This window comes from Zalophus californianus, chromosome 1 (genome assembly GCF_009762305.2).
Source record: "Zalophus californianus isolate mZalCal1 chromosome 1, mZalCal1.pri.v2, whole genome shotgun sequence".
NCBI classification, from domain to species: domain Eukaryota; kingdom Metazoa; phylum Chordata; class Mammalia; order Carnivora; family Otariidae; genus Zalophus; species Zalophus californianus.
The window spans coordinates 17,671,082-17,697,912 of NC_045595.1; the positions used below are offsets into that span (position 1 = coordinate 17,671,082).

Genomic DNA, 26,831 nt, shown 5'->3' on the forward strand with positions numbered 1-26,831 from the left:
AAAGAAAAGGGACTACAAAGAGTAAGCACACATTCTGTATTTGCTGAGTAAATGATGCATTACGGACCTGAACCTGTGACCAGAGGGATGTAGTTTAAAGACACAGGAGACTGTGACTTTAGAGGTTTGGGGAAGCATGGGTCTCAGGGGCATAAAACATGAATTGCAAATCTTGGGTGCCATCTGTTCTCTCCCCTGCCCCACCCCAGATCTGTGGTGTCTCTGAGAAAAGAGATTTTGTACGTGCCTGGTACGCTGGCTTTTGTGCCTGGTATGCTGGCTTTTGTGTCTGCTGCCCAGAGGACACATCTCTCTCTCTCTTTTTTTAAGATTTTATTCATTTGAGAGAGAGAGAGAGAGAGAGAGAGATCACAAGCAGAGGGAGGGGCAGAGGGAGAGGGAGAAGCAGGTTCCCCGCTGAGCAGGAGCGCCATATGCGGGGCTTGATCCCAGGACCCTGATACCAGGACCCAAGCCGAAGGCAGACACTTAACCGACTGAGCCACCCAGGTGTCACCAGAGGATACATCTCTTGATAGCCTGGCTCTGGTGGCCATTGGGGCTTGTGTTCACAGTTTCAATAGGAAAGAAGCGAAGAAAGAAACAGTTCTCAATGGGCTGGCACCCCAAGGCTCAGCACAGAGGAAGCAGATGGAAACATCCATATTCTCCTGAAAGAGATATATTTGTACATGTTGGGTTTTTAAAAAATATTTATTTATTTATTTATTTATTTATTTATTTATTGAGAGAGAGTGCTGGAGCACAAGCAGGAGTGGCAGGGACAGAGGGAGAGAGAATCTCAAGCAGACTCTGTGCTGAGTGCTGAGCCTGACGTGGGGCTTGATCTCATGACCCTGAGATCACAACTGGAGCCCAACTGCACCTATTTGTACATGTTTAAAAGCTGCTGCCTAAGGGTCAGAAACTTCCAATCAGCCTGAATCTAGTGCTGACTGAGATCCTCCTCTTTGGGACACTGACACGTCTTGGCACGTCCTCCAACTACTAGGAACCACTAAAAAGAAAGTAGGCAACTTGGACAATCACCAGAGTTTGAGAGACAACCAAGAGATAGGGCAGTGTCGACTGATAAGTTTCATCTCCCACACGAGGCCACTCGCCAAGACTGGGAGAGGTGGCTGTTTTATCTAATGCAGAAAAACCAACACAGAGAGTCAAGGAACATGAAGAAACAGAGGGATGTGTTCCAGATGAAAGAACAAGACAAAACCTCAGAAAAAGATCTTAATGAAACAAAGATAAGTGATTTCCCTGATTAGGAGAAGAAAGGACGAACAGAGGGAGAATGCCTTGCTTACTTTCAATGTCAATTTAATGCACATTTGTTGTATAAAAACACAGGGACCCATAGGCTGGAGGCAGGCAGAATGAAGAACCCTGAAGTAATTATAGGAATACTTAATCAGAGAGAAAATAAGAAACCAAGAGAGAGAGATCTCGAGACACAGTCAGTTTGAAATCACCATTCTCACCCTATAGAGGGTTAAGAGCAGGCAACAGCCTGAAAATCAGTTCTAACATTCAATGTCCTGGACCATGAGAGTGGGAAGGAAGCTTATCACCAAATTCCAGTCCCGTGTGTTGTTTTGTTTTGTGGCTATTTTGTCCTTTTATTGATTCCACATTGGACAGGTTTTTAAAATTTTAGAGAGGGTAAGACAAAGGATGTATTAGAATTGAGTACCTTTGGGCAAATCTAATTAACATAAATATATTCAAATCATTTGTGCATAGAGTTATGTATGCTATATATATACATATATATACACACACTATATATGTAACTATAACTCATTCTGGGACACTTAAGGTTTTTCCCACAAGTGCTGTAGATACTTACTTAGTTTTTGTTTTTCTTTAGGAGTTTTCTGAATTTGAGGTTTTTAAAAAATACTCCAGTATAATTAACAGTGTTAGATTAGTTTCAGGTGTACATTATAATCATTCAACAATTCTAAACATTACTCAGTGCCCATCATGATAAGTGACCTCTTGTTCCGCATCACCTTTTTCACCCATCCCCCCACCCATCTCCCCTCTGGTAACCATCAGTTTGTTCTCTCTATTTTTTGGTATCTTTTTTTCCTTTGTTCATTTGTTTTGTTTCTTAAATTCCACATATGAGTGAAATCGTATGGTATTTGTCTTTCTCTGACTTATTTCACTTAGCATGATACCCTCTAGATCCATTCATGTTGTTGCAAATGACAAGATTTCATTCTTTTTTTTTTACAGCCAAGTAATATTCCATTGTGTGTGTAAATATTCTATATATGTATATATACATATCTTCTTTATCCATTTGTCTATTGATGGACACTTGGGCTGCTTCCATATCTTGGCTACTGTAAATAATGCTGCAATAAACATAGGAATGCACATATCTTTTTGAATTAGAAGTAGAATTACTGGATCATAGGGTAGTCTATTTTTAATTTTTTGAGGAACCTTCATGCTGTTCTCCAGTGGCATGCTGTTCTCCATTCCCACCAGCAGTGCACGAGGGTTCCCCTTTCTCCACATCCTTTTCCACACTTGTTTCTTGTGTTTTTTTATTTTAGGTGTTCTGACAGGTGTGCCGTCCCATGTGTCATTTGCCCATACATGAATATGTTTGAAGAAAAGTTTAGGATGTATATCAAGGTCTAATAAATTTGAACATACATTTTTGTTGGTATTAAAGGTAGTGAATAGTCAGTCAGTCAAGAGCTTGCTCATTCATTTGAATTAGGTAAACCAAAAAACAGGTTTTAATTTTATAATTAGTAAAATGGCATACATAGTTCAGGGAAACTGACTTAGTAAGGACTAGAATTACTGATATGAAAGATACTGGAAGACTCTCTTTATCTCTCTTGAAACCAGAATTTTTTTTCTTTATGGCAATTTCTTTCTCTTTAAAGCACATTCTCTTCAAACCAGTTTCCTATGAACCTAATTCAACAGAATGAAAAATGTGTCCTCCCATAGTTGTCAGGCTTATACTTGATGGGCCTGTCAGTGTGAAAGGTTTTCCACTGCAAATTCTTTTTTTTTTTAAGATTTTATTTATTTGAGAGAGAGAATGAGATAGAGAGAGAGCATGAGAGGGGAGAGGGTCAGAGGGAGAAGCAGACTCCCCACTGAGCAGGGAGCCCGATGCGGGACTCAACCCCGGGACTCCAGGATCATGACCTGAGCCAAAGGCAGTCGCTTAACCAACTGAGCCACCCAGGCGCTCGTCCACTGCAAATTCTGAGGAAGAGGACGTTTATCCCTGAAAAGCCCAGTCTCGTTTTGGATAATGGAGTAGATAACGTTGTAGGGAAAACGGGGCTTCCAAGAACCACTACTGCGGGTCAGGCTGGAGGCAGCAGTTCAAGGAAGGGGTTGTCCCCACTGAGCCTCACAGAGGAACTCATAGAAAATAGTGGAATCAGTTGTCAAGTTCTTGGAAGAAAAGAATTGGGTCACAAGAGAAAGGCACCACCTGTGGGAGCCAGGTCCCACGGGCCCTGTGCCCTTAGCAGGGCCTCTGTGGGGAAGTCTGTGTGGCCCATGCTTCCTCCTTCTGCCGGAAGTGAAATGCACAAAGGTGGAAACCCAGGAGCTGCGTTGGTGCTAAGAGATAGGCCGTGCCCACGGATTCCACGTCCCAAAGTAGACGTATAAACATGCCAAGCAGGGCGCCTGGGTGGCTCAGTGGGTTCAGCGTCTGCCTTCAGCTCAGGTCCTGATCCCCGGGTCCTGGGATCGAGCCCCACATCGGGCTCCCTGCTCAGTGGGGAACCTGCTTCTCCCTCTGCCTGCCGCTCCCCTGCTTGTGCTCTCTCGCTCTAATAAATAAATAAAATCTTTAAAAAAAAAAGTGCCAAGCTGATTCCCTATGCCGGTGATTTGGAACTTAAAGGATGTCCCACAGAGACTTGAATTTGATGACTGTGAGCGTGTCAGTCAGAACTTCCTAGAGTTCTGACAAGTTCATCAGCTCCTAGAGCGGCCCCAGATCCTGCACTTTCAGTTCCCAGCACCAAAGGAGGTCTTGTGGAACACGTTTAAACAATGGACCCTAACGAGCAAACACTGGGAGGAAGGCCCTCAGCTGCGGGGATCTGGCCCCAGGGAGGAGGCCGAAGTGTGCACACCTGCGGCCTGTTTCTATCAGAGCCGGATGAGCTATGGGTGGAAATCGCCCTGAGTGCTGCAGACGTGGGCCAAGCCTTTAAATTCAGAGCAACGGGAGAGGAGCCTGGATGGAGGTGCAGCCCGTTGAAGATGGAGTTCCACGTGCCTGATGTGCCGCTGTTGAAAATCTTCTCCTTCCTGGACGCATTCAGCTTGCTCCAGGCTTCCCAAGTGAACAGGGTAAATGCTCTCCACAGGCTGCTCTCTGTCGGACCCGCCCCACCCCCCTCCACAAGTCCTCGCACAGACTCCCTTCACTGCAGCGCCTCCGCATCTTGGCGACCCCAGCCTTAGACCCACACAGCCTCCCTCACTGCTTACATTTACCCTGCTCAGGCCCATTCCTTCAGCTCCCATAGGCCCAGGGCCCTGGATTGCAGCTGCCTCTCTTGACCAGGTTGAGCACCGATTCGCGGAATAGCAGAGTGCTGCACTGGGTGTTGGGGAGTTAACATCCCTCGCTCTGAGGCCCTCACATTTTGTTAAGCGAAAAGGAGGCTGTGCCGACTACATGGTCCTTGTGACTCCCGTTTCAAGCCTCAGGAAACCCACGTTTCTCCCGCAAGAATTCCGAGTGCCTGTCCTCGCGGCGATGGGCCTCTGCGGTTACTGTGTGCGGGTCTCCCTACACTGGGAGGGCTTTGAGAGCCCGGATGGTGGCTGCTTAACCCATGAGGGCTTTGCTCCCAGAACAAAGGAGAGCAGAGGAGGAGCCAACGTCTGGGTACGGACTGCCTGCTTACCTCTTCCTTTCTCTCCCTCAGTGCTGGAATAGCGTTGCAGAGAATGATCAGCTGTGGAGGTGAGCAAGGGAAGGGTAAGGTGGGAAGGCCCGTGTTTCTCACGGGAGGAAGAGGACATCCGAGTGTGTACCAAGGCGGCCTGTGTGGGGCTGCGCTGGGAGAGGCACAAGTGAGGCTTACGGTGAGGAAAGGGTCCATGAGACCAGTGCTGCTGAGGAGGAGGACTGACCAGGGGCAGCCTGGGGGGCTGATGACTCTGTTTCCAGAAACCTGTGTCTGAGGAAATGGAGCTTCTGCAACTTCTCCCTGTGCCTGGGCTCACAGACCTGGAAGCAGTTTTTCCTCAAACAAACAAGGCTGGAGTACCGGATGGCATCGGTAAAGCCAGAGGACTTCATCTTCAAAGAAGCAAGTGGGAACCTTGGTACGGGGATAGGGGTCCCCTAGAGGAACATGACAAACGAGTTTTAAGAAACTTTTTTTTTTTTTTTCCCTGTGTCTTCATTCAGTGAAGAGAAAGAAAATGAAAGCGTAGTGGGACTGGGTTGCTGTGGTAGCGGTCATGGTCTCCCTGCGTCTTCTCTTGTCCCCCACGGTCTGTGGTGCATGGAGAGACCAGAGTGATCTTTTCATGAGCTAAAATCAGGCCCCATGACTCCCTTTCTCCAAAGGCTTCCTGTCCCTCCTAGAATAAAAATGTTAAACAAAAGGGAAACTTAACAGAGCTTCTACCATTCACTCTATTCCTAGTATCTCTTTTAAAACTCAGAACAGTTCTCTGGTGGAGACCTCTTTATCCCCATTTTATGGATGGGGATTATGTATGTATATATTTATGTAAGGAAACTGAAACAAAGGAGGAAAAACAAGTCGGCCAGTGTCTCCCAAATGACCAATCTGCAATGGGAACCCGCGTTTGGATGACTCTGGAGCCAGCCTCTTCTCTTCTCCATAATTGTTTCCCAAACCCTCCTAAGAGGTGCAGGAAAACTTAGTTATCTTTCCAAAGTCCTCTTTATTCGATTGGATCATCCCTCAATTATCTGGTGGCCCAGTATTGTCTGTTTCCTTCTAGGAATCTTAGGACCTATGGCTTATCTGTCAGGACATGGCCACACAATGGATAGACAGGAGAAGTCAGTCATTTGTACGGTGTCATCAAAGCACATGCTTTATGCCTGGGACGTGCAGGAGGTGAGTCTGGCCAGTGAGGAGCACAAATAAAGCCTCGCTCTGTCCATCCTGTTCCACACAGGCAGCAAGTGCTGGGGGGAAATGCTACTTGAAATTGATGACAGAAATGGAGTTTCGAATCGAGTCTTCTAATTGGTAAACTGTGACCTTTCCATTTAGACTGTAGACACACAGAAAATTCACTTTTTAATGTGGTTTTTTTTCAGATTTTATTTATTTGTCAGAGAGTGCGTGCGCACACAAGCAGGGGGAGAAGCAGACTCCCCACTGAGCAGGGAGGCCGATGCGGGACTTGATTCTGGGACTCCAGGATCATGACCTGGGCCAAAGGCAGTCGCTTAACCAACTGAGCCACCCAGGCATCCCTAACGTGTATTTCTGTATATAAATTTGTACAAGGACTTATTTTCTATTGGTAACGTGGAATGGCTGTGAAATACACTTTGGGTGTTGTGCATCTTCATGACCTATTCTACCGCCTCTCCGTCAACTGTTGGCATTTGTTACATTGACTTTTTCGGGAAGTGGTCTCTAACTCCGATCACTTCCAAGGCGGACAAAGGTCTTCTACATCAGGACCAGTATATGTAGTGCAAGAATCGCTAGATAGGAAATTGGAAGACCCCAAAGTGGGCCCCAAGTTATTGTATTTTCTTGGCTTTCCCTGTTTGGATTTTTCTCCTCTCCCTGTCAAAAGTATATAATGACACTTTTTCACACAGGGTCTTCTGAAGAAAACCCTTTATGAATATATGAGTTGGCAGGAGAATGATGAAATAAAAGTCTAGAAGGGACTCCTAAAGTTATACAATGCTTTTTAAAAAATATTTTATTTATTTGACAGAAGAGAGCACAAGCAGGGGGAGGGACAGAGGGAGAGGAGAAGCAGGTTCCCCACTGAGCAAGGAGCCCAATGCAGGACTCGATCCCAGGACCCTGGGATCATGACATGAGCTGAAGGCAGACACTTAACCCACTGAGCCACCCAGGTGCCCCTAAAGTTATACAGTGTTATATGTCAATTACATTTCACTAAAGCTGAGAAAATCAGAAAGGTACTTTCTTGGATAATTTGCTCTAGGGGAAACCAGTCACCATGTCCCTGAGGACATCCAAGCAGCCCAGTGGATGACCTACTTGGCAAAGATCTCAGGCCTTCTGCCACCAGCCAACACCATCTTTGCAGTCATGTGAGTGAACCACCTTGGAAGCTAACCTTCTGTCCTTCAGATTATTGTGTCTCCAGTCAACATGCTGCAACCTAGTGAGGAACCCAAAACCAGAGCCACTCAAGGAATCCCCTCCTGAATTTTGGACCAACAGAAGCTGTGTGAGATAAGTGTTTATTGCTTTGAGCTGCTATGGCATTTGTTAGGCAGCAACAGATAACAGTTTTTAGTACAGCTTTTCTTAAAATTTAAGATGTGGAAGCAGCTTTGGAACCAGGCAGTGGGAAGAAGCTAGAAAAACTCAGGAGAGTTTGGGACTTTGAGGAGACCTAGCAAAAACCTAGTGGCCTGCCATGAGGCTGCCAGTGAAGACTTAAAGGGAAATGTAAACAAAGATATTGGACACTGGAGGAAACAATGTTCTTGTTACAGAGCTGCAGAAATTTTTAACAACATTGTCACCCCAGGTAATGAGAAAACTAGTGAACATATCCAAGGAATTGAGTGTTCTTATTAAGGAGAATTCCAGGCGGAATGCTGAGTGCTGACTGCTGCTTGCTGTTTGTAGTAAAACGAGAGAAGAGGGGAGGATACAATGACTGTCAGAGAAAAGAGAGCCAAGGATTGCTGGTTCCAAAAATTTGCAGCCTTTCAGAGGGCAAATGATGCTAAAATTTAAGATGTAGACTCTAAGCAAGATCAATCCAAGGCAGTGTCAATAAACCATATTATAAAGGTGAAGCCAAAGAGTGACTGCAAAATTCTTTATTAGACCACAGAAAGATCTAAGGGGGTGCCTCAGAACTGAGGTCAAGCAATGGACCTCAAAGTTTAAAGCCTTGTCCTCACCAGCCCCAGCAGCAGCCCAGGATGTCAGGGGATTTATCTCAAAGACTTGTGGGTGCAGCTCTTGTCTAATGACATCAACTTCAAGTTTCTTGGGAGACCCACAAAGTTTTTTCAGGGAATCATATTGGCAGAAATGCCGCCAGCTTGAATGTTAAGGGGTTGAAATATCACAACAGGAAAAGAGGCCTTTGAATCCCAAATTTTTGTAGGGAAGAAGCAGCCTGTGAAACTACTCAGCTATGGAATTGGGCCACCGTATATGGGCAGGGCAGGATAACTCAGAAGGCAGAACCCAGAGCCAGTGAGTGGAGCCACGAGTCCTGAAGAATCTTTCCCAGGCCTTGAATCCTGATCAACATACTACCAGCATGTTCTCTGTTGGAGCTCAAATTTTCTGTGTAGCACTGACTCCCACTCTTCTACCACCATTTTCCTTTTTTTTTTGAATGAGAGTGTCTGTAATGTTATCCTTATCTGTGCTATAATCTCCTAGCCTTCTATTTTGGGGATAGGGGTCAAACAACTTGTATATTTAGTTCTGAGTTTTTCACATCAAGATGAGCTGAATCTAAAGAGCCCCATTGCATTAAACGATGAGATCCTAGATCTTCAGATGATGCTGTAATGGTGAGACATTTGGGGGCATGGGACATGGCGAGTGTATTTTGCATGTGGGAGGGAGGTGAGTTATTAGGGACTGCAGGGTGGAGTGTGTCAGCCAGTCTGGAAGATTGCCTCAGTATTCCTTGTCCCATGTTCATGATCCTAGGTAGTCCACTGGACATTGTCACCAACTGGACATTGTGGAAATGATGGTGTGTAACTTCTGAAGATATGTCATAAAAGACACTTCCTCTCTCTTGAGTCATTGGCTCCTAGAAAGCCAGCCACAGTGTTATGAGGAGCCTTAAGAAGCCCTACAGGGAAGGTCTGTGTGGTGAAGTACTGAGGGCTGCTGGTAGCCAGCACCAACTTGCCAGCCTTATGAGTCAGCCATCTTGGACTCATCCTTATGAAGCCAACTTCAACCTCGTAAGAGACCCTGAGCCACAAACCACCTAGCCAAGCGGCACCTGAATTTCTAACAGAAACTGAGATAACAAAAACTTCTCTTTTAACCACCCAGTTTTTATAGAGAGGGTTTATTTTTATTTTTATTTTTTGAAGATTTTATTTACTTATTTGACAGAAAAATAGCGAGAGCAGGAACACAAACGGGGAGTGGGAGAGGGAGAAGCAAGCTTCCTGCCGAGCAGGGAGCCCGATGCAGGGCTCAATCCCAGGAGTCTGGGATCATGATCTGAGCCAAAGGCAGACGCCTGACCATCTGAGCCACCCAGGTGCCCCTGGAGAGGGTTTATTTTTATTTATTTTGCTTATTTAAAGAAAAATTCCAGTGTAGTTAACATACAGCATTATATTAGCTTCAGGTGTACAATATAGTGATTCAGCAATTCTGTACATCACCTGGTGCTCATCATGACACGTGCACTCCTTAATCCCCATCACCTGTTTCCCATCTCCCACCCCCACCTCTGGTAACTTCTCTATAGTTAAGAGTTTGTTTTTTGGTTTGTCTCTTTTCTGTTTGTTTCTTCCACATATGAGTGAAATCCTGTGGTATTTGTCTTTCTCTATTTCACTTAGCATTATACCCTCTAGATCCATCCATGTTGTTGCAACTGGCAAGATTTCATTCTTTTTCATGGCCAAGTAGTATTCCATTGTGTGGGTGTGGATGTGTGTGTGGGTGAGGACACACACCCACACACACACACATCAATCTTCTTTATCCATTCATCTATCGATGGACCCTTGGGTTGCTTCTGTATCTTGACTGTTGTAAATAATGCTGCAATGAACATAAGGATGCATATATCTTTTCAAATTAGTGTTTTCCTTTTTTTCAGCCAAATACCCAGTAGAGGACTTGCTGGGCCATGTGGTAGTTCTGTTTTTAATTTTTTGATGAACTTTCATACTGTTTTCCACAGCAGCTGCCCCAGTTTGCATTCCCACCAACAGGGCACAAGTGTTCCTCTTACTCTGCACCCTTGCAGACACTTGTTGGTCATTGCATTTTTTATTTTAGCCATTCTGACAGGTGTGAGGTGATTTTAAGCCACCCAATTTGGGGATGATTTATTGCACAGCAATAGATAACACTACACAGGCAACCTGAGTGTTACAAATCAAAATGGTGATTACATTTGGGGATTGTACAGATGTTAATAGAGCAAGTGCTACAAGTGGGCTTAGAAGTAGTTATTATGATCAATTTATAATAACTAAAATTTTACATTTATTTTGTGTTCTTTTCTCTTCGTATGATATACTTCACAATTTTTTAAAGGCTAAAGAAAATCTAGAAGGGAAACTTTCTTCTGTCTTATTTGCAATGTACAAAATTGATGGAATAACAATTATGAGAGTTGATATTCTTTGAATTCCTACTGTGGACAAGGCAGAATTTTTTTTTTTTTTAAGATTTAGTTATTTATTTGGGAGGGAAGGGAGAAGGAGACAGAAATCCAAGCAGACTCCGTACTGAGCATGGAGCCCGATGTGGGACTCAATCTCACAATCCTGAGATTATGACCTGAGCCAAAACCCAGTTAGATGCCTAACCGGCTACACCACCCAGGCGTCCCTAGGCAGAATTCTAAGAATGTTTCATGTGCTGTGAAATGTAATATGACAGCCCTGTAAGAAGCCACAATGGTAAGTAACTTGCTGAATGTAACACTGTTAGTCAGAGGCAGAACTGACTTGAGCCCAGAAGCGTGATCATTCTTTATGCTCATCACATAGTGAGATCTTGTCTTTGAATATACTACATTGTTTCTTTTCTGCGTTCAGTACCCCTCCAATAATCGAGATGTTTAGAATTCTCTTACTCTTTTCCAAGAAGCGAGAAATGGATCTGATTTGGAGGAGGCTTCCAAAAAAACACTGGCCGAAAGAAAGCCCAGTAGGTGTGCAGAGTTCCTTGCGCACCGACAGTGTTCCTTTCATTTTCTAGGGCACTATGATCTGGTCCAGCCCAGTCCAGCAGTCTAGTATCGTGCGTCTGGCAACCCTCCCTCAGCTGCATCTTGCATTCACTGCGGATTTGGAGGGAACTGTCAAAGTGTGGAATTGTCAAGATGAGGATGCCCTGGCTACTCTCACCATGCCTCGGGCCTGTTTTTCCTTGGAAAGCTGTCTCACAAATGATGGCCCATTCCTGATGGTAAGTGAGCCCTTCACCTAGAGAGGGCCCACAAAACAAAATGCCTGTTGCCTTGACAGGCATTGTGACCCCCATGACTGTCACATCACTGTCTGTCTTCTTGGAGTCATCGCTACCACATACCCTGAGAGTCCAAACATATCCACGAATGTTGGCCATACAAACCTCACTACCATCTTGGCCCTTGATCTACCACAAGTACGTTTCCCTAGTCATTCTTCCAGAAAAAAAAAAAAAAAAAGCCTCCCTGAATGATTTCCTATCTATATCTCTTCTTTCAAGTGTGTATTGTATAGTACTTGACCTTGGACAGGGATTAGGGAGAGCGAGCTGTGGGTTTGGGAAGACACTGAGAAAAGAACAGTGTTGATGTGCTATGAATAACTATGCTGGAGAAGAGTGCTTTGGGGCTTAGAAAGTTTTATTCCTTGGGATCATTCTCACAACGCTGAGGCAGCTTTTCATCTCCATTATGGGATTGAAGAAACCATAGTATGTTTTACAGCTGACAATCAATCCTGCTTTCTGTGTGCTCTAGGATTTCCTGTCTCCTTCCATTGACGTGGTGGTGGTGTTTGGTTTCAGGTAGGCAACTCTGAAGGTGACATCTACACACTGACAGTGCCTGAGCTAAGGGGTGTCTCTAAAGTCAGTGCATTTAAATATAGTGTTGACCTCCTACACTGCTCTCCCGACAAGAAATGGATCTTTGCATCTGGGACACATCAGAATATCTTGCCAGTGGTAGGTGTTGCTCTGTGCTTTAACTTTGGGAGCAGAGGGTCAAGCATTAGGAAGGTGGGGTTTAGGAAGTGTTGGAGAAGCTGAAGAACTCAGGGAGGATCACACATAGTGCTCCCTCCTCTCAAAGGCCATATTGCATGTAGAATCCATTTTTGTAGCCAAGAAAAAATGTTCTGGGATTTCTGGGTGGTTCAGTCAGTTGAGTGTCTGCCTTCAGCTCAGGTCATGATCCCGGGGTCCTGGGATCAAGTCCTGCATCGGGCTCCCTGCTCAGCAGGGAGCCTGCTTTCCCCTCTACCTGCCACTTACCCCTGCTTGTGGTGGCATGTCCCCCCTCTCTCTGACAAATAATATCTTAAAAAAAAGGAAAAAAGAAACAGTGTTCTTTGAAGTGATAGTGTCAAGTTGCAAGAAAAAAAAGTTTATTAAGGAAAATTTCCTCATGAAGACTGAATCAGCCAAAGAGCTAGAGGAAGGTGAGAGAGGTCTCAGGAAAGGAGGATCTTTGGTAACCTTGTTCATTTTAGCTTTCCTTGCTTTACTTTTATCCACCTTGGCTGGAAGGGACAAAGAAGTCCAGAAGTAACTAAGAACGTATCAGCCTCTGAATGTCCCTCTGAGAAAGTTTGCGGCCGTTGAGTCTGCCATTTTTACTACGGGGCTCGTGCGGACCGCACACCAGGGAGCAAGGAGCTGAGAGGACGCAGCGAAAGCCGACCCGCGCTAGACGAGTTCCCCAAGCAGGGAAAAATTGGTCCACCCAATGGCAGCTTGATCTGGGCTCCAGTGTGGCCAGACGGTTTTATAACCCCTGGGAGTGCCAGAAGAGCAGCTTTGGGGACTTTGCTCCCTGCATGACCGTGCCAGGCAGGAGAGGAAGACGGTCCTTGGATGTCAGATGACAAGCAGGGACTACTTAATGCTCCCTGAGATTCAGAGTAAAGCTTTGGCCACAAAACAAGCCTTTTTTTTTTTTTTTTTAAAGTAGGCTCCATGCCCAGTGTAGGGCTTGAACTCCTGACCCTGAGATCAAGAGTCACATGCTCTACCGACTGAGCCAGACAGGCACCCCCACAAAACAAGGACTTTTAAGGAGGCTTTTCTGGAGTCACTCCTGCCCTGACATGCTATAACTTCTCCCTTCACCTGACTACATGTGCAATAATCTCTCCCCAGGTGTTTCTCACAGAGAGCTTACTGAAACCGTCAGAAGGCAAAAGCCCTCTGTCGCTCTCCATCCCATTTCCATCCTGCTGCAGAGCCTGCTGGGCCCCAAGGAGGACAGGCAGGATAACAGTGATGTACCGAAGAGGCTCTTTCAAAAAGACAGGATTTACCACCTTTGAGCTAATGGCTGAGAGGACGGGGGACAGAACAGACATCCAAGGTAGGCTGTGCCCCATCAGAGACATGGTTTCTAGTCCCTCCCGTGCGTGCATTCTTTGGGAGCCCTAACTCTGTGGTAAGGGGGCAGAGGGTTTCTTTAGCTGGAGGGGATTTCTTTACCCCAGGCCTGCCTGCCTCTCATGCCCATGCTCTGACCTCTACTATGCTCCACCCCACTCTTGGGCAGGTCTGTTCAGATTCCCATCCTGCTTTAGGGCCTGGATCCCAGTGCCTCCTCCATGCCTGAGCTGTTACGGTCCACCGCCCCCGGTTCCTGGGTCCGGGCACCCATCACCGTGGTCGGTGACATCTGTTTGTCACTGGCCTGCCCTTTGTTTTCCTCACCAGACTGAGGTCCCCTGAAAGGAGCGAGTGTGTTTTTTCATTCCATGTAAAGCCAGTATGCGGACTGAAGGATCCCCAGCTTGCCTGCACGTGTATGTTTTGCATGAAAACAGCCCATCAGATTGCAACTTTCCTGTTGCCGCTTCATATGGAGAGTCCTATTTGGATGGGAGTCGGAGACGGAAATATGATTGTCTTTGAGAGTGGGCCGTCCCTATTCCTCTTCACCATCAGTGGCCACCTGCTGCAACGATTTGAGGACCACCAGAGGACCATCGGCAACTTATGGGTGGTAGGTATGAGCCTCCTCCGCCCACCGCTCGTGGCTCTGACTCTGGGCCGCTCATCCCAGGTATCCTTTGAAGGATTCTGTGCACGTCCTCACCACATCCATGGATGATTCTCTGCACCTGTACATGTGGGAAGAGGAAGGCCATTATCCATACCTCAGGAGCTGCTGTCACCTGGAGCACCTAGGGAGCGACCCAGCACCGAGCTGGTAAGCCCTGCCTTGTGACTTACCTTGCCTTAAAGATTTCAACTTTTGATATAAAAAAATGAAGGGATAATAAGGGAGGTTTATAAAAAGAGTTTCTGAGGATGTATTTAAATAAACTTATGTCCAGAAAGAGAATTGCTAGTTCTTGGCATATGTTCACAGCCCTTGCAGTACATTTCAAAAGGCTTTCCAAAAGGGCTCCCATTTGCTTGCCCACAGCAGAATATGCGACATTTATATCCTCAATACCTGTCTTTTCTTGCAAGGTTTATACCTTTTTTGAGTTCGTTCGTCGTTTGGGTTGCTTTTTTTTTTTTAAGATTTATTTGTCAGAGAGAGAGCGAGCTCGAGCAGGGGGCAGAGGCAGAGGGAGAAGCAGGCTCCCCGCTGAGCAGGGAGCCCAATGTGGGGCTCAATTCCAGGACTCTGGGTCACAACCTGAGCTGAAGGCAGACGCTTAACCGACTGAGCCACCCAGGCGCCCCTGGGGCGCTTCTTTAGTGAGCTGTCTTTATCTCCTTTTTAGTTTTCTTGTAGATTGCTTGCCTTCATCTAAATTGTTTTTCTTGAGATTTTACATATCATACATAGAGGTCTTGTCTTTTATATACATTGTTGCTTGTCCTTATGTTTATCTTTGGTAATATCTAACAAAGCACAAATACATGTATTCTTCCAACTGCAAGTACCACTAGCAGGAGTTTACTTTGGATTAGAAATCCATCTGTTGTTTATTGCAACAGGAGTTGTGATTGCCAAATGCTAGAAACTAACTGCCCAAACATAAGAGATTGTTTAAATTACTATGGCATATCCACATCATGGAGTATTGTGCAGCTGTAATTTAAATCTCTATGTTCAGATAAAATTTTCCAGTGTTTTTGAGGCAAAAAAATTTTAATCATATATAATTGATATATAATTATGCCTAACAGATTTTATTTTTTCTCTGTATCATAGCTAATTAATCTTAGCCTACTCTGAGTCAGAAATGCTTTTCTCCTTTCAATAATTTAAAAAAATTTTAAAAATTTATTTATTTGAGAGAGAGAGAGAATGAATGGGGGGGCAGAGGAGAGAGAGAGAGAGAAGGAAGTAGACTCCCCACTGAGCGGGGAGCCAGGCGGGAAGCTCAATCTTGACCCTGAGATCACCACCTGAGCTGAAATCGAGAGCCAGGACACTTGACCGACTGAGCCCCTGCAAGCTCCTCTCAATAATTTTAAATACTTCCCCTTCATATCACATGTTCCATACCGTGTAGCATTATGTCTTTTATCCATCTAATTTTTTTAACAATGCAAAGAAATTTTATGTCTTCCCCAAATAGAGTCCAGTTGTCCAACACAGTTTGAGTTTTGGCAAAAACGTAAGGTCTTTTAATCAGAAGTACAATCAAACCACAGAATATTTCCATCATCCCCAGTTTTCTTAGGCTCCATTGTAGGCTGTCCCTTCTTCCATCCCCAGCACCAGGCAACCACTGATCTGTTTTCTGTCCCTATTAATTAGTTACATTTTCTAAACTTTTATGTAAATGGGATTACATAGTATATATTCCTTTGTGTGTCTCGCCTCTTTCAGTGAGCGTGGTGGTTTTGAGATTCACCCTTGCTGGGTGTATCAGGAATTCACTCCCTTTTGCGGTTGAGTGGTTAGTGTGTGGTTGTACGGATGGACCACAGTTCATCACCTCACCAGCTGAGGGTCATTTATGTTGTTTCTAGCTTGGGATGAACATGTTTTCATATTTACCTAAGAGTGGAACTGTCGGGTCATATGGTATGTTTGACTTTATAAGAAACTGCAAAACTCCTAGGGGGCTGTACGTCTTCGCATTCCCACTTGGTATTGCTCCAGTTTTGTTTTATTTATTTTACATTCCAATAGGTGTATAGTGTGCTCTCATTATAGTTGTGAATTTCCCTAATGATGTCAAGCAGCTTTTCATTTGCTTTTTTGCAATCCAGATACCTTCTTTGGTGAAGCATTGGTTCAAATCTTTTGTACAGTATTTAGTTGGGTTGTTTATTAATAGCGAGTTTTGATAGTTCTTTATATATTTGGAATATAAATTTTTTATCAGATAAGGATTTGCAAATATTTTCTCCCACTTTGTGGTTTGTCTTTCTACTCTAACACTGTCTTTCATCGAGCAGGTGTTCTTAATTTTTTTTTAAAGATTTTATTTATTTATTTGACAGAGAGAGAGAGACAGCAAGAGAGGGAACACAAGCAGGGGGAGCGGGAGAGGGAGAAGCAGGCTTCCCACTGAGCAGGGAGCCCGATGTAGAGCTCGATCCCAGGACCCTGGGATCATGATCTGAGCCGAAGGCAGACGCTTAATGACTGAGGCGCCCAGGCACCCCAGGTGTTCTTAATTTTGATGAATCTCCAATTTTTCTTCTAAAATGATTGGGCTCTGGATGTTGTATCTAAGAAATTTTTGCTTATCCCAAGGTCACTAAGGTTTTCCCCTTTGTTTTTGTCAAAACTGTATAGTTTGTATATTTGTATAGTCCTGGTTTGCTAAGGGTTTTTATCATCAATAGATGTTTAATTTTGCCAATGCTTTTCCTGCATCAATTACTAGAGCATATGTTTCCTTTTTAGATTGTTAATAAGACAAATTACAGTGATTTTTTTTTTTAAGATTTTGATTAGAGAAAGAGAGAGAGCGTGTGCATGAGCAGGGGGAGGGTTAGAGGGAGAGGGAGAAGCAGACTCCCCGCTGAGCAGGGAGCCCAAGGCAGTGCTCGGATTCCAGGACCCTGGGATCATGACCTAAGCCGAAGGCAGTCACTTAACTGACTGAGCCACCCAGGCACCCCATAACTATGAATTCTTTGGTTTTATTTTTTTTTAAAGATTCTATTTATTTGAGAGTGTGCATGCATGAGTGCATGTGAGAGAGAGAGCGTGCGTGCATGCGCGCACTTCCTGCCAAGCAGGGAGCCCAACTCAGGACTGGATCCCAGGACCCTGAGCCAAAGGTAGATGCTCAACCGACTGAGCCACCCCTTTGCCTCTCTTTGTCAGTCTTTTGGAGGTTTATCAATTTTATCTTTTCAAAGAAATAGCTTTTCTTTTGTCTTTTTTTTTCTCAGTTTCATCTCTGCTCTCTTATTTTCCTCCTTCCTGCTTTGGTTAATTTTGTTCTCTAATTTTTGAGGTGGAAGCTTAGATTATTGCTTTGACACCTTTTTTTTTTTTTTTTTTTAGATTTATTAGAGAGTGCATGAGTGAGCCATGGGAGGGGCAGAGGGGGAAAAAGAGAATCTCAAACAGACCCCCTGCTCAGTGTGGAGCCCTACACAGGCCTGAGATCACAACCAGAGCCGAAACCAAGAGTTGGTCACCCAGGAGTCCCAAGACCTCTCTTTTTAAATAATAGCATTTGATGCTCCAAATTCCTCACCAAGCACTGCTTTGGCTGCAACTTTCGAATTTCAACTGACTGGATTTTCATTTTCACTCAGTTCTTTTTAAATTCTTTTTAAATTCTTTTTAAATTTTAAATTAAATTTAAATACTTTTTAAATTCCCTTCCCCCCTTGACCCATGGATTTACTATTTATTTTCTAGTTTTTATTCAAACTCCAATTTGAATATATATATTGTAATATATGTAATATTTAATGTAATATTAGTTTCAGGAGTGAAGACCCATGGATTATTCAAAAGTATGGGCGCCTGGGTGGCTCAGTTGGTTAAGCGACTGCCTTTGGCTCAGGTCATGATCCTGGAGTCCCAGGATCGAGTCCCACATCGGGCTTCCTGCTCGGCAGGGAGTCTGCTTCTCCCTCTGACCCTCTTCCCTCTCGTGCTTTCTATCTCTCGTTCTCTCTGTCACTCAAATAAATAAATAAAATCTTTAAAAAAAAAAACAAAAGTATGTTTATTTTTCAAGTGTTTGGATATTTTATTGCTATCTTTTTGATTTCTAGGTTGAATCAATTAAAGAGAGCATACTCCATATGTTTTTTTTTCTTCTATGTCTGTCGAACTTTGCTTTATGACCCAGGGTATAGTGTATGTTAGTGAATGTTTGATGTGTGTCTGAAAAGAATGTGTACCCTGCTCTTGTTGGGTGGAATGTTTTGTAATTGACGTCGGCATCACCTTGTTGATTATCTGTTTCAGTTCCTCCATACTCTTTCTGATTTTTGATCTAGTGGTTCTATCAATTATGAGAGAAGATTGTTGAATTTTCTGACTATAAATGTGGATTGATCTTTTTCCTTTAAATTCTATCAGTTTTTATTTTATGCATTTTGCAGCTCTGTTATTTGGTACATATACATTTAGTAGTATTATGTCTTCTTGGTTAGTTGGCCCTCTTACATTTGTGTAATAACCCTCCTTGGCCTTGGCAATTTTCTTTGCTCTGAGGTCTACTTTACCTGTTATTAATTTAGCTACTCCTGTTCTCTCTTGATTAATGTTTGTGACATTGTTTTCCTCCACCTTACTGCAGGGGGGAAATGGTCAACGGGGCTCTACCTCGGTCTTTGCAGGGGAGAGGTAAAGGTACCACCTTTGCTTGGGTTAGTGCAAGGCAGGGATGGTCAACAGAACTCTATCCCCACTGTTTCTGGACTCCTGGAGAAGAGGGGTAGGAGTATCACCTCATTAATACAGGATAAGAATGGTTGACAGGGCCATGCCCCACAATCTCTACATCACCCCCATGGGGAGGGAGGCATGGCCTCTTAGTATTCTCCTGGAAGAGGGCAGGTATAATCAAAGGGAACAGAATTCTATTTTAAAATGAAAATATTCTCTCTCAGGGGACCTGGGTGCCTCAGTCGGTTAAGCATCTGCCTGCAGCTCAGGCCATGATCTTGGGGTCCTGGGATCGAGTCCTGCAACAGGCACCCTGCTCAGCAGGGAGTCTGCTTCTCCCTCTCCCTCTGCCCCTCCCCCTTCTCATGTCTTGCTAGCACTCTCTCTAATGAATTTAAAAAAATCTTTAAAAAATATTCTCTCTCATCATTATTAAATAATATATCTGATTTGCTAGGTTATCTTGAGAATTCCGGCAGGTGCTATCTCAGAGCAGGTTGGGATTGCTACTCTTGCAGTTAATAATCAGCATAACTGTGTCAGATCTGTGCAGTCAAAACCAAATCTAAGAATAACTTCAGTGATCAAAGGACCAATTCGTTTGGGAAGAATATTCATATCTTTGTCAGGTTCAAATTTAGTATTATCAACAATGAATATAATTACTTTGCCATTTGTCCACTGATGATCTTGTTTTTTCTGTTGGCAGCTACGTCTCCAAAGCAGTATGTGATGATATGAGCATAGTATGTGTGGTGTCCAGAATTCGTGAATCCAGCATTCTGGTGATGTATTCTTTGCATATGTAATGTGGAAACTGATGGAATTAACCTTGCATCATCTCCCTGAATATAGTAAAGAGAATTCTGTTTGCAAACCCAGAATGATTGTTTTAGTGATATTAGGAAAGAAGCAATGATTTAACTACCTATAGTAAATCAGACACTGTAACAGACAGTACAGATCCGGCACTATACAGACAGAAGGCAGAGCAACATATCCTTTGTCCTTGCCAGCAGGGTGAGTATAGAATACTAAGGGAGTAAAATATAACTGGGCGCAGATCAATTCAAAGGGAGCCTATATCGGGGGAAAGCATGACTTCAGACTGAGGCTGGTTTAAAGGGGGCACCCGGCTCAGTAGGGCATGCAACTTTATTTTTTTTTTTAAGATTTTATTTATTTGACAGAGCGAGTGAGTGCACAGAGGGAGGAGCAAAGGGAGAGTGAGAAACAGACTCCCCACTGAGCAGGGAGCCCAATGTGGGGCTCGATCCCAGGACTCTGGGATCACAATCTGAGCCGAAGATCTGTTTGACTGAGCCACCCAGGCACCCGAGCATGCAACTCTTGATCTCAGGGTTGTGAGTTTGAGCCCTATGTTGGGCGTGGAGCCTACTTTAAAAAAAAATTGTAAAAGTGAAGGTCATCTGTATTAGTCAGTGTCCTCTAAAATGCAAGCAAAACCTAAATGTGTTAGAAAAACATAGACGTTAATATTTAACGGCGGCTGGAAGTGACTCAGAATATAGATGGTAATAAAAAAATGCCGAAGAGGACTAGGAAATAGAACATACAGCAAAAGCTAAATCACATGGAACTTTCAATGTGCCTATTATCACAGCCACTGTAGTGGACATGATAAAGGACTGCCCCCTAAGTTTATCACTGGTTCAGGATCCGAAGTTTGGGGACAGAGTACTAATACATCAAGCCTGAGCCCCATGGGTGTGCTGTCCTGGCTGTGAGAGGGGGACACCGTACTCTCATGAGAATGCAATCTCAATGGGGGATTTCTCCAAGCAGCAGTGGGGGTTTCTGGGCTGTTAAAGTGCCCACCATTCCCTCTTCCTCAAAATAAACTTGAAGCTGTGACCAGGAGGATAAAGGAAAGGAAGTCAATGGAGGGTGGCTGGAGATGGACAAGGCTGGGTGGAGAAGCTGACAGGAGATGCCTTGTACACGGCACCTGGCAGTTCTGGGACAGTCGCATGTTTGGCTTCGGTCCGAAGCAAAGTCCGCGAGGAGGAATACACACTAACGTGGGGTGCAAAGTCAGGAAGTGTCAAGTCACACAGCTGCAGGATCTAACCCAAATGTTTCCTTTTTTAACAAAGGAGAAAAAAAGACCTATATTTTATAGATCTATGTTTTTTTAAAAAGTGAGTTAAAAGTAGCCCTAGCGTACACCTGTAATGAGTATCATGTCCTATGCCAAGTTTACCTCCGTTAAAAAAATGTAGCCATCGTGGCTAAGGAAAGCCCGTGAGGCCGTTTTCTTTATTCGAATCTGTTATAAAGGGAGTATGTGGCAGAGGACATGGAGGTGGAAGTGAGATAGAGGCAAAAATCTGTGGACCATATGTGCATGAGCACAAAGGATGTAGTTTGTCAGAGGAAACGGGTAAACAGAGTAAACAGGATCCCACAGCGCCTGTGATTTGTGAATAACTTAGAGACAAAACTGAATTGCTGTTGGGCTTTCATTTTCCAGGAAAAGGTGGTCAAGATAGGCAGAGAAAACTTTCTACACACAGCACCAAACGTTGTTCAAAACTGCAAATGCAAAAGAACACCTTAAAATCTATGGTGAAGGGGGCCGGAATTGAAGAGAAACCCTCTAAGCTGGGAATGAAGAAAAAGGGTGAATCCAGAAAAGTCAAGAAATGCTGCATGCCTTATTCATAGGATTTTACAGGACTCCACAGTGGAACACAGGGCCCCTGCCAAAGTAGAAGTCAGTTCACAGCTCTGCAAGGTCTGGGACCCTCAGAAAAGTAACAGTCCTTTCCTTGTAGGTTAACTGAAGGGAAGTCTACCCATTGGAGAAGGATGATGGGGAGAGCTGCCTCTCTCAGCTTCAGGTATGGGTGGACTAAAAACGGAGAAACCATTCCCTCCAGAGAATTCCTAACCATAACCATACTCTCCTTGGAGGTGGAGTTGACATCAGTCAAGGTCCCAAGACTAGACAGAGGTCACACACATTAAGGTAATTTGGCCAACGTTTAATAAAGGAACCACTCTAATTTGGGTTTGTGGTGAAAAGAATTCAAGAAGCCACAGAAATAATACACCTAGGGGCATTTTAGCCCCTCCCTTTTGTAAACATCCCTACGGGGTGCTGGCAGTCCACTATTGACCTATGCTCGCTAATCCAGGCCAGGTTTTGTTTCTGTCTCAGCCACAGGAAGCTCTGCCCGCCCCCCCCACCAGCTGCTGGGAAGAGTTAATCTTCCCCTACCTGTACCCAGAGGGTGCTGGCCTAGCCTAGCTGACTTAGTTACTGAAGGGGTAGTGACTCCCCCCGCCCCACCTCTTCTTTCAGTGCCCTGGGCTGGCCCGTGTTAAAAGCCACCACTACTAGGTGGGGGCTTATTATAGCTACAGAGAATTAAACAGGGCTATTCCTCTAATTAGAACACCTCTACTAGATATCACTCCTTGAATGGATACATTCAAGTGGTCCATAGATTTGACTAACATGGTTCTATTGAGTAAAGACTTTACCAGAGAGAGGGAGGCATCCTTTCCAGCACCCGTGTACTTTGCTCTGCTATAAGCACTGGAGCCAAGTGGACCTGCCCCTGACACCCAGGAGATGGAACTGTGAAAAAGGAAACCACATAAGGTGTCCCTTAGGTTAGGTATCAGGTCTTGGTTGGTGGACTTGGGGCCTTAACCTAGCCGCAGTTTCAGCAGTCACCAGTCTACAGAGGACTTTCCTGGTCCGCACTAGATTTGCTGCTCGACCCCTGCTGTTCCCCTCCGGAGCGCCACCTTGCCTAAAACAATGGGTTCTTTGCTAATAATCCCCTTGTCCCCCACTCCCTATCTTTAAAAACTTTTCCTTTTCTGTAGCCCTCTGGAGGTCCCCTTTACTTGCTAAACAGAGATGCTGCCCAATTCACAAATGGATTAATAAAGCCCCTTGGATCTTTAAAATGTATTCGGTTGAATTTTTGTTATTTAACAGAATTAATTGCCCCGCATGGGGCAGCACCATAGGGTGATTCCCAGGAGACCAACAGATGCCCTGCAGATGGCCTCCAACTTTAACCCCCTACTCTGCGGCCATGCCTTTTCCTTCTACCTTTACCGGGGCAACCACAGGTTCAGTGGCAAGTCGCCCTAGCCCCACGTGGCTCTGGTGCTTATTAGCACATCCTGCTGCCTGTAGATGGACAACACTCACCAAATGTTAGAGTAAGGGACACACACCAAATATTGCCTGCAAATTAAACAGATAAATCAGAATCTTCTCCTGTTTGGATCAATTCTCCTGGCTCTCTACAGCTAAATGGGCAGACTGGCTGAAAAAAAAAAAGGTTTTGAAATCCTAGTTTTTGACTTTATAGGATTCTGGATCATAAGGATGCTTTATCACTGGCTCCAAAAACAGGCATGAGACCCATTACCTCAAAAGCTAACTGGTGCCAAATTCAAATTTTAACACATTATTTTTGAAATGGCCCAAACAAGCAGAGTTTTAGCCAGCTAGAGCCTGTCTGCTTTTCATATTATCCCCACTGAAACCTTACCTAACAGCTCCTACCCACTGCTAAGCCAGAGCCCTATGGCTGTAAGCCCCAGGCTGCTGCAGTCATCTGGGGCTAGTTGACCCAGAGCCTCCCCACCCCACACGCACACCTAGGCACAGAAGTCCCCTGCTCCCATCTCCTTCTCCTCTCTCCCAGCCAGAGTACCCTTGCCATCGTCCCATCCTGGATGGCGGCCCCTGCACCACAAGCTTCCAGACAGTCTCATGAGATGAGGACCTTCCCCTCCACGCAACACCCTCCAAGCACCTCTCAGTAAAGTTTGTGTGTGTAACTGCCTCTTGTTCTTTTCCCTTGATGAGCCCCCACATCCTTTGAGGCCTACAGACCTACATCCTAAATATATAAAAGAACTCTTAAAACTCAACAAGATAAACCACCCAATTAAAAATGGGCAAAAGACTTGAATAGCTACCTCACCAAAGAGGATACACAGGGGGCAAACAAGTTCATGAAAAGGTGCTCAACATCACTAGTCATCAAAGGAATCTAAATTAAAACTGCAATGAGAGAATAGTGTACACCTATTAGATTGGAGGGGGCAGCCGGGGAGATGGACAATGCCAAGAGCTAGAGGATGGGGAGCAACCAGAACTCAATGACACTGCTGGCGGAAACGCAAAATGCTACGGCCATTTTTGTAAAGAGTTGGGCAATTTCTTATGAAATAAAACATGCACTTAGCATATCACCCAGCAATCCCACTTCTAAGTATTTACCCAAGAGAAATGAAAACTTCTGATCACACAAAAGCCTGTATATAAATGCTTCTAGCAACTCTATTCATAATCACCCCAAACTGGAAACAACCCAAATGTCCTTCAACTGGTGAAAAGATCTACTCGGGTGAATCCATACAATGAGATACTACCCAGCAATAAATGTAAATCAACTGCCGATGCGCACAAATCTCTCGGACATCAGCCTTAGCAACATTTTTCTAGATCTGTTTCCTCAGGCCAGGGAAACAAAAGCAAAAATAAATAACTGAGGCTACCTCAAACTAAAAAGCTTTTGCACAGTGAAGAAAACCATCAACAAAATAAAAAGGCAACCTACCAAGTGAGAGAAGATGCTTGCAAATGATATATCTGATAAGGGGTTAATATTCAAAATATTAAAATTTATAAGCTATCCAAATAATACCCAAAATAAAAAGTTCTACAACTCAACACCAAAAATGATCCAATTTAAAAAACGGTCAGAGGACCTGAATAGACATTTTTCCAAAGACACCCAGATGGCCAACAGACACATGAAAAGATGCTCAACGTCATTATTCATCAAGCAAGTGCAAATCAAAACCACAGTAAGATATCCCCTCACGCGTGTCAGAATGGCTAGAATCAAAAAGACAAGAAACAGCAAGTATTGGTGAGGATATGAGGAAAGAGAACCCTCATGCACTGTCAGTGGGAAGGTAATCTGGAAGACAGTCTGAAGCTTCCTCAAAAAATTGGAAATAGAAATAGTATATGACCCAGTAATTCCACTTCTGAAGAATACCTGAAGAAAACGAAAGTCCTAAATCAGAAAGATATGCACCCCTATGTTTACTGCAGCATAATTTATAATAGTCAAGACACGGAAGCAGCCTAACTGTCCATCGATGGATGAACAGATAAAGACGTGCGGTGTGCGCGTGCGCACGGACACACAGACACATATACACACAGTGGATTATTAGCCATAAAATCTTGCCATTTGCAACAACAGGGGTGGATCTAGAGGGTATTATGCCTGGTGAAGTAAGTCAGATAAAGACAGATACTGTATGATTCCACTTACATGTGCAATCTAGAAAATGAACAAAAATGAGAAACACTCATAAACACAGAGAACAAACTGGTGGTTGCCTAATGAGGGGAAGGGGGTGGGGAGGATGGCCAAAATGGGTGAAGGGGGCACTTCCAATTATGAGTCATGCGGATGAAAAGTATGGCCCAGGAAATAGTTAATAATGTTGTAACACACTTACCGTGGGGTGAGCATTTCATAATGTGTGCAATTGTTGAATCACTATGGGGCACACCTGAAATTAACTTAACATGCCCACTATACTTCAATTAAAAATTTTAAAAAACTTTTTAACACAAAGATATGAAAATCCTAAATATGACTCCCTTCAAATATAGGAACAAAACAAAACAAAACAAAAATACAGGAGAAATGGAGACAACCACGGGAGGTGAGAGGGAGGGGGGCAGAGGAGAAACCAAGACTGAATGAGGTACGAGAAACAGAGAAGACCCAGGGCCTGGCAGGTCCCCCAAGAGACCCAAGGACCTGGCCCAGTGATAGAGCTGGGGACACAGGGGTGCAGGAGGTGGCACAGGGAACCTGAGCACCGCTCCCCGCCAGGCAAGGGCAGGGTCAGAGGTTGAACTTGGGCAGCATGGAGCAGCAGGAGTCCAAGGTTCCATCTGGGAGTCAGAAGCTGGTTCTAGTCCTCCTCGCTGGGTGATCTTGAGCAAGTCACTCCCTCTGGATGGATTCAACCTCCCCGCCAGGAAAAGACACCATCTGTGCCTCCCCCAGCCTAGTCCCCAACCAAAGGACAGTGCCACAGCGGCACCTCTCATTATGGGGGTAAAAGGGGGGGGTGCCGGCAAGACAGAGGGCAAAGGCAGGGCCTTCCTGCATGGCCTGGAGCCTGAAGCCCATTCTGCAGGCAGGGAGACGCCAGGCAGGAACCTGGGCATGGTTCACTGGGAAACCTCTTTTAGGCTGGGCTGCCTGGGAGTCAGAGTGAGGAGGCCAGGGCAAGGGTGGTACCCCTTCCCCTTGTTGTCCTCCTCCAATAAGGTGTGGGGTGGCCTCCCAGCTTACCCCGCACCAAGGTCAGGCCCGGCTCTCTGGGCCACGGAGGGCTAGCTCGTGCCCTGCAGGCTCTCGTAGCCCTCAGGGTCTCCAGGGGCCTACCTTCTCCAGTGACACTTTTCACAAGACGCCCACATCTTACAGAACCTGAGGCCACTGTCCCAAGGTGGTCCCCAGGGCCAGGCCCTAGCCCAGTCGTGGAGCTCTAGCCCAGTCGTGGAGCTCCATGGGGCTTTCCACCAGGGCATCTTACACACACACACACACACACACACACACACACACACACACACACACACACACACACACACCCCAGTCGTGGAGCTCTAGCCCAGTCGTGGAGCTCCATGGGGCTTTCCACCAGGGCATCTTACACACACACACACACACACACACACACACACACACACACACACACCCCAGTCGTGGAGCTCTAGCCCAGTCGTGGAGCTCCATGGGGCTTTCCACCAGGGCATCTTACACACACACACACACACACACACACACACACACACACACACACACACCCCAGTCGTG

General features: G+C 44.9%; 1 protein-coding gene across 3 annotated transcripts; it reads left to right on the top strand.

Annotated features, from left to right (window-relative positions):
* Nucleotides 1–4,278: 4,278 nt before the first annotated feature.
* FBXW12 (F-box and WD repeat domain containing 12) lies at nucleotides 4,279–19,922 on the top strand. Of its 3 annotated transcripts, XM_027586086.2 has the most exons (9): nucleotides 4,279–4,368; nucleotides 4,953–4,990; nucleotides 5,198–5,355; nucleotides 6,007–6,125; nucleotides 11,961–12,119; nucleotides 13,296–13,506; nucleotides 13,964–14,142; nucleotides 14,216–14,349; nucleotides 19,625–19,922. In XM_027586086.2, the coding sequence occupies exons 1-9, from the start codon at nucleotides 4,279–4,281 to the stop codon at nucleotides 19,722–19,724; spliced, it is 1,188 nt and encodes a 395-aa protein (XP_027441887.1). In that variant the 3' UTR covers nucleotides 19,725–19,922. The 3 variants fall into 3 exon arrangements, with proteins under 3 accessions (XP_027441887.1, XP_035578427.1, XP_035578424.1); XM_035722534.1 differs by lacking the exons at nucleotides 4,279–4,368; nucleotides 4,953–4,990; nucleotides 5,198–5,355; nucleotides 6,007–6,125; nucleotides 11,961–12,119 and adding exons at nucleotides 8,827–9,175; nucleotides 11,166–11,375; nucleotides 11,914–11,960 and having other exon boundaries at nucleotides 13,379–13,506; nucleotides 13,907–14,142; XM_035722531.1 differs by lacking the exons at nucleotides 4,279–4,368; nucleotides 4,953–4,990; nucleotides 5,198–5,355; nucleotides 6,007–6,125 and adding exons at nucleotides 8,827–9,175; nucleotides 11,166–11,375 and having other exon boundaries at nucleotides 13,907–14,142.
* Nucleotides 19,923–26,831: the final 6,909 nt, after the last annotated feature.

What these genes read in the sequence shown, in the direction of transcription:
- FBXW12 (XM_027586086.2), top strand. Translation starts at nt 4,279, where the DNA reads ATGGAGTTCCACGTGCCTGATGTGCCGCTGTTGAAAATCTTCTCCTTC. An exon ending in AGAAGCAAGTGGGAACCTTG is followed by an intron (nt 5,356 to 6,006) that starts GTACGGGGATAG and finishes GTTTCCTTCTAG; the next exon opens with GAATCTTAGGACCTATGGCT. An exon ending in AGCGACCCAGCACCGAGCTG is followed by an intron (nt 14,350 to 19,624) that starts GTAAGCCCTGCC and finishes TTCTGTTGGCAG; the next exon opens with CTACGTCTCCAAAGCAGTAT.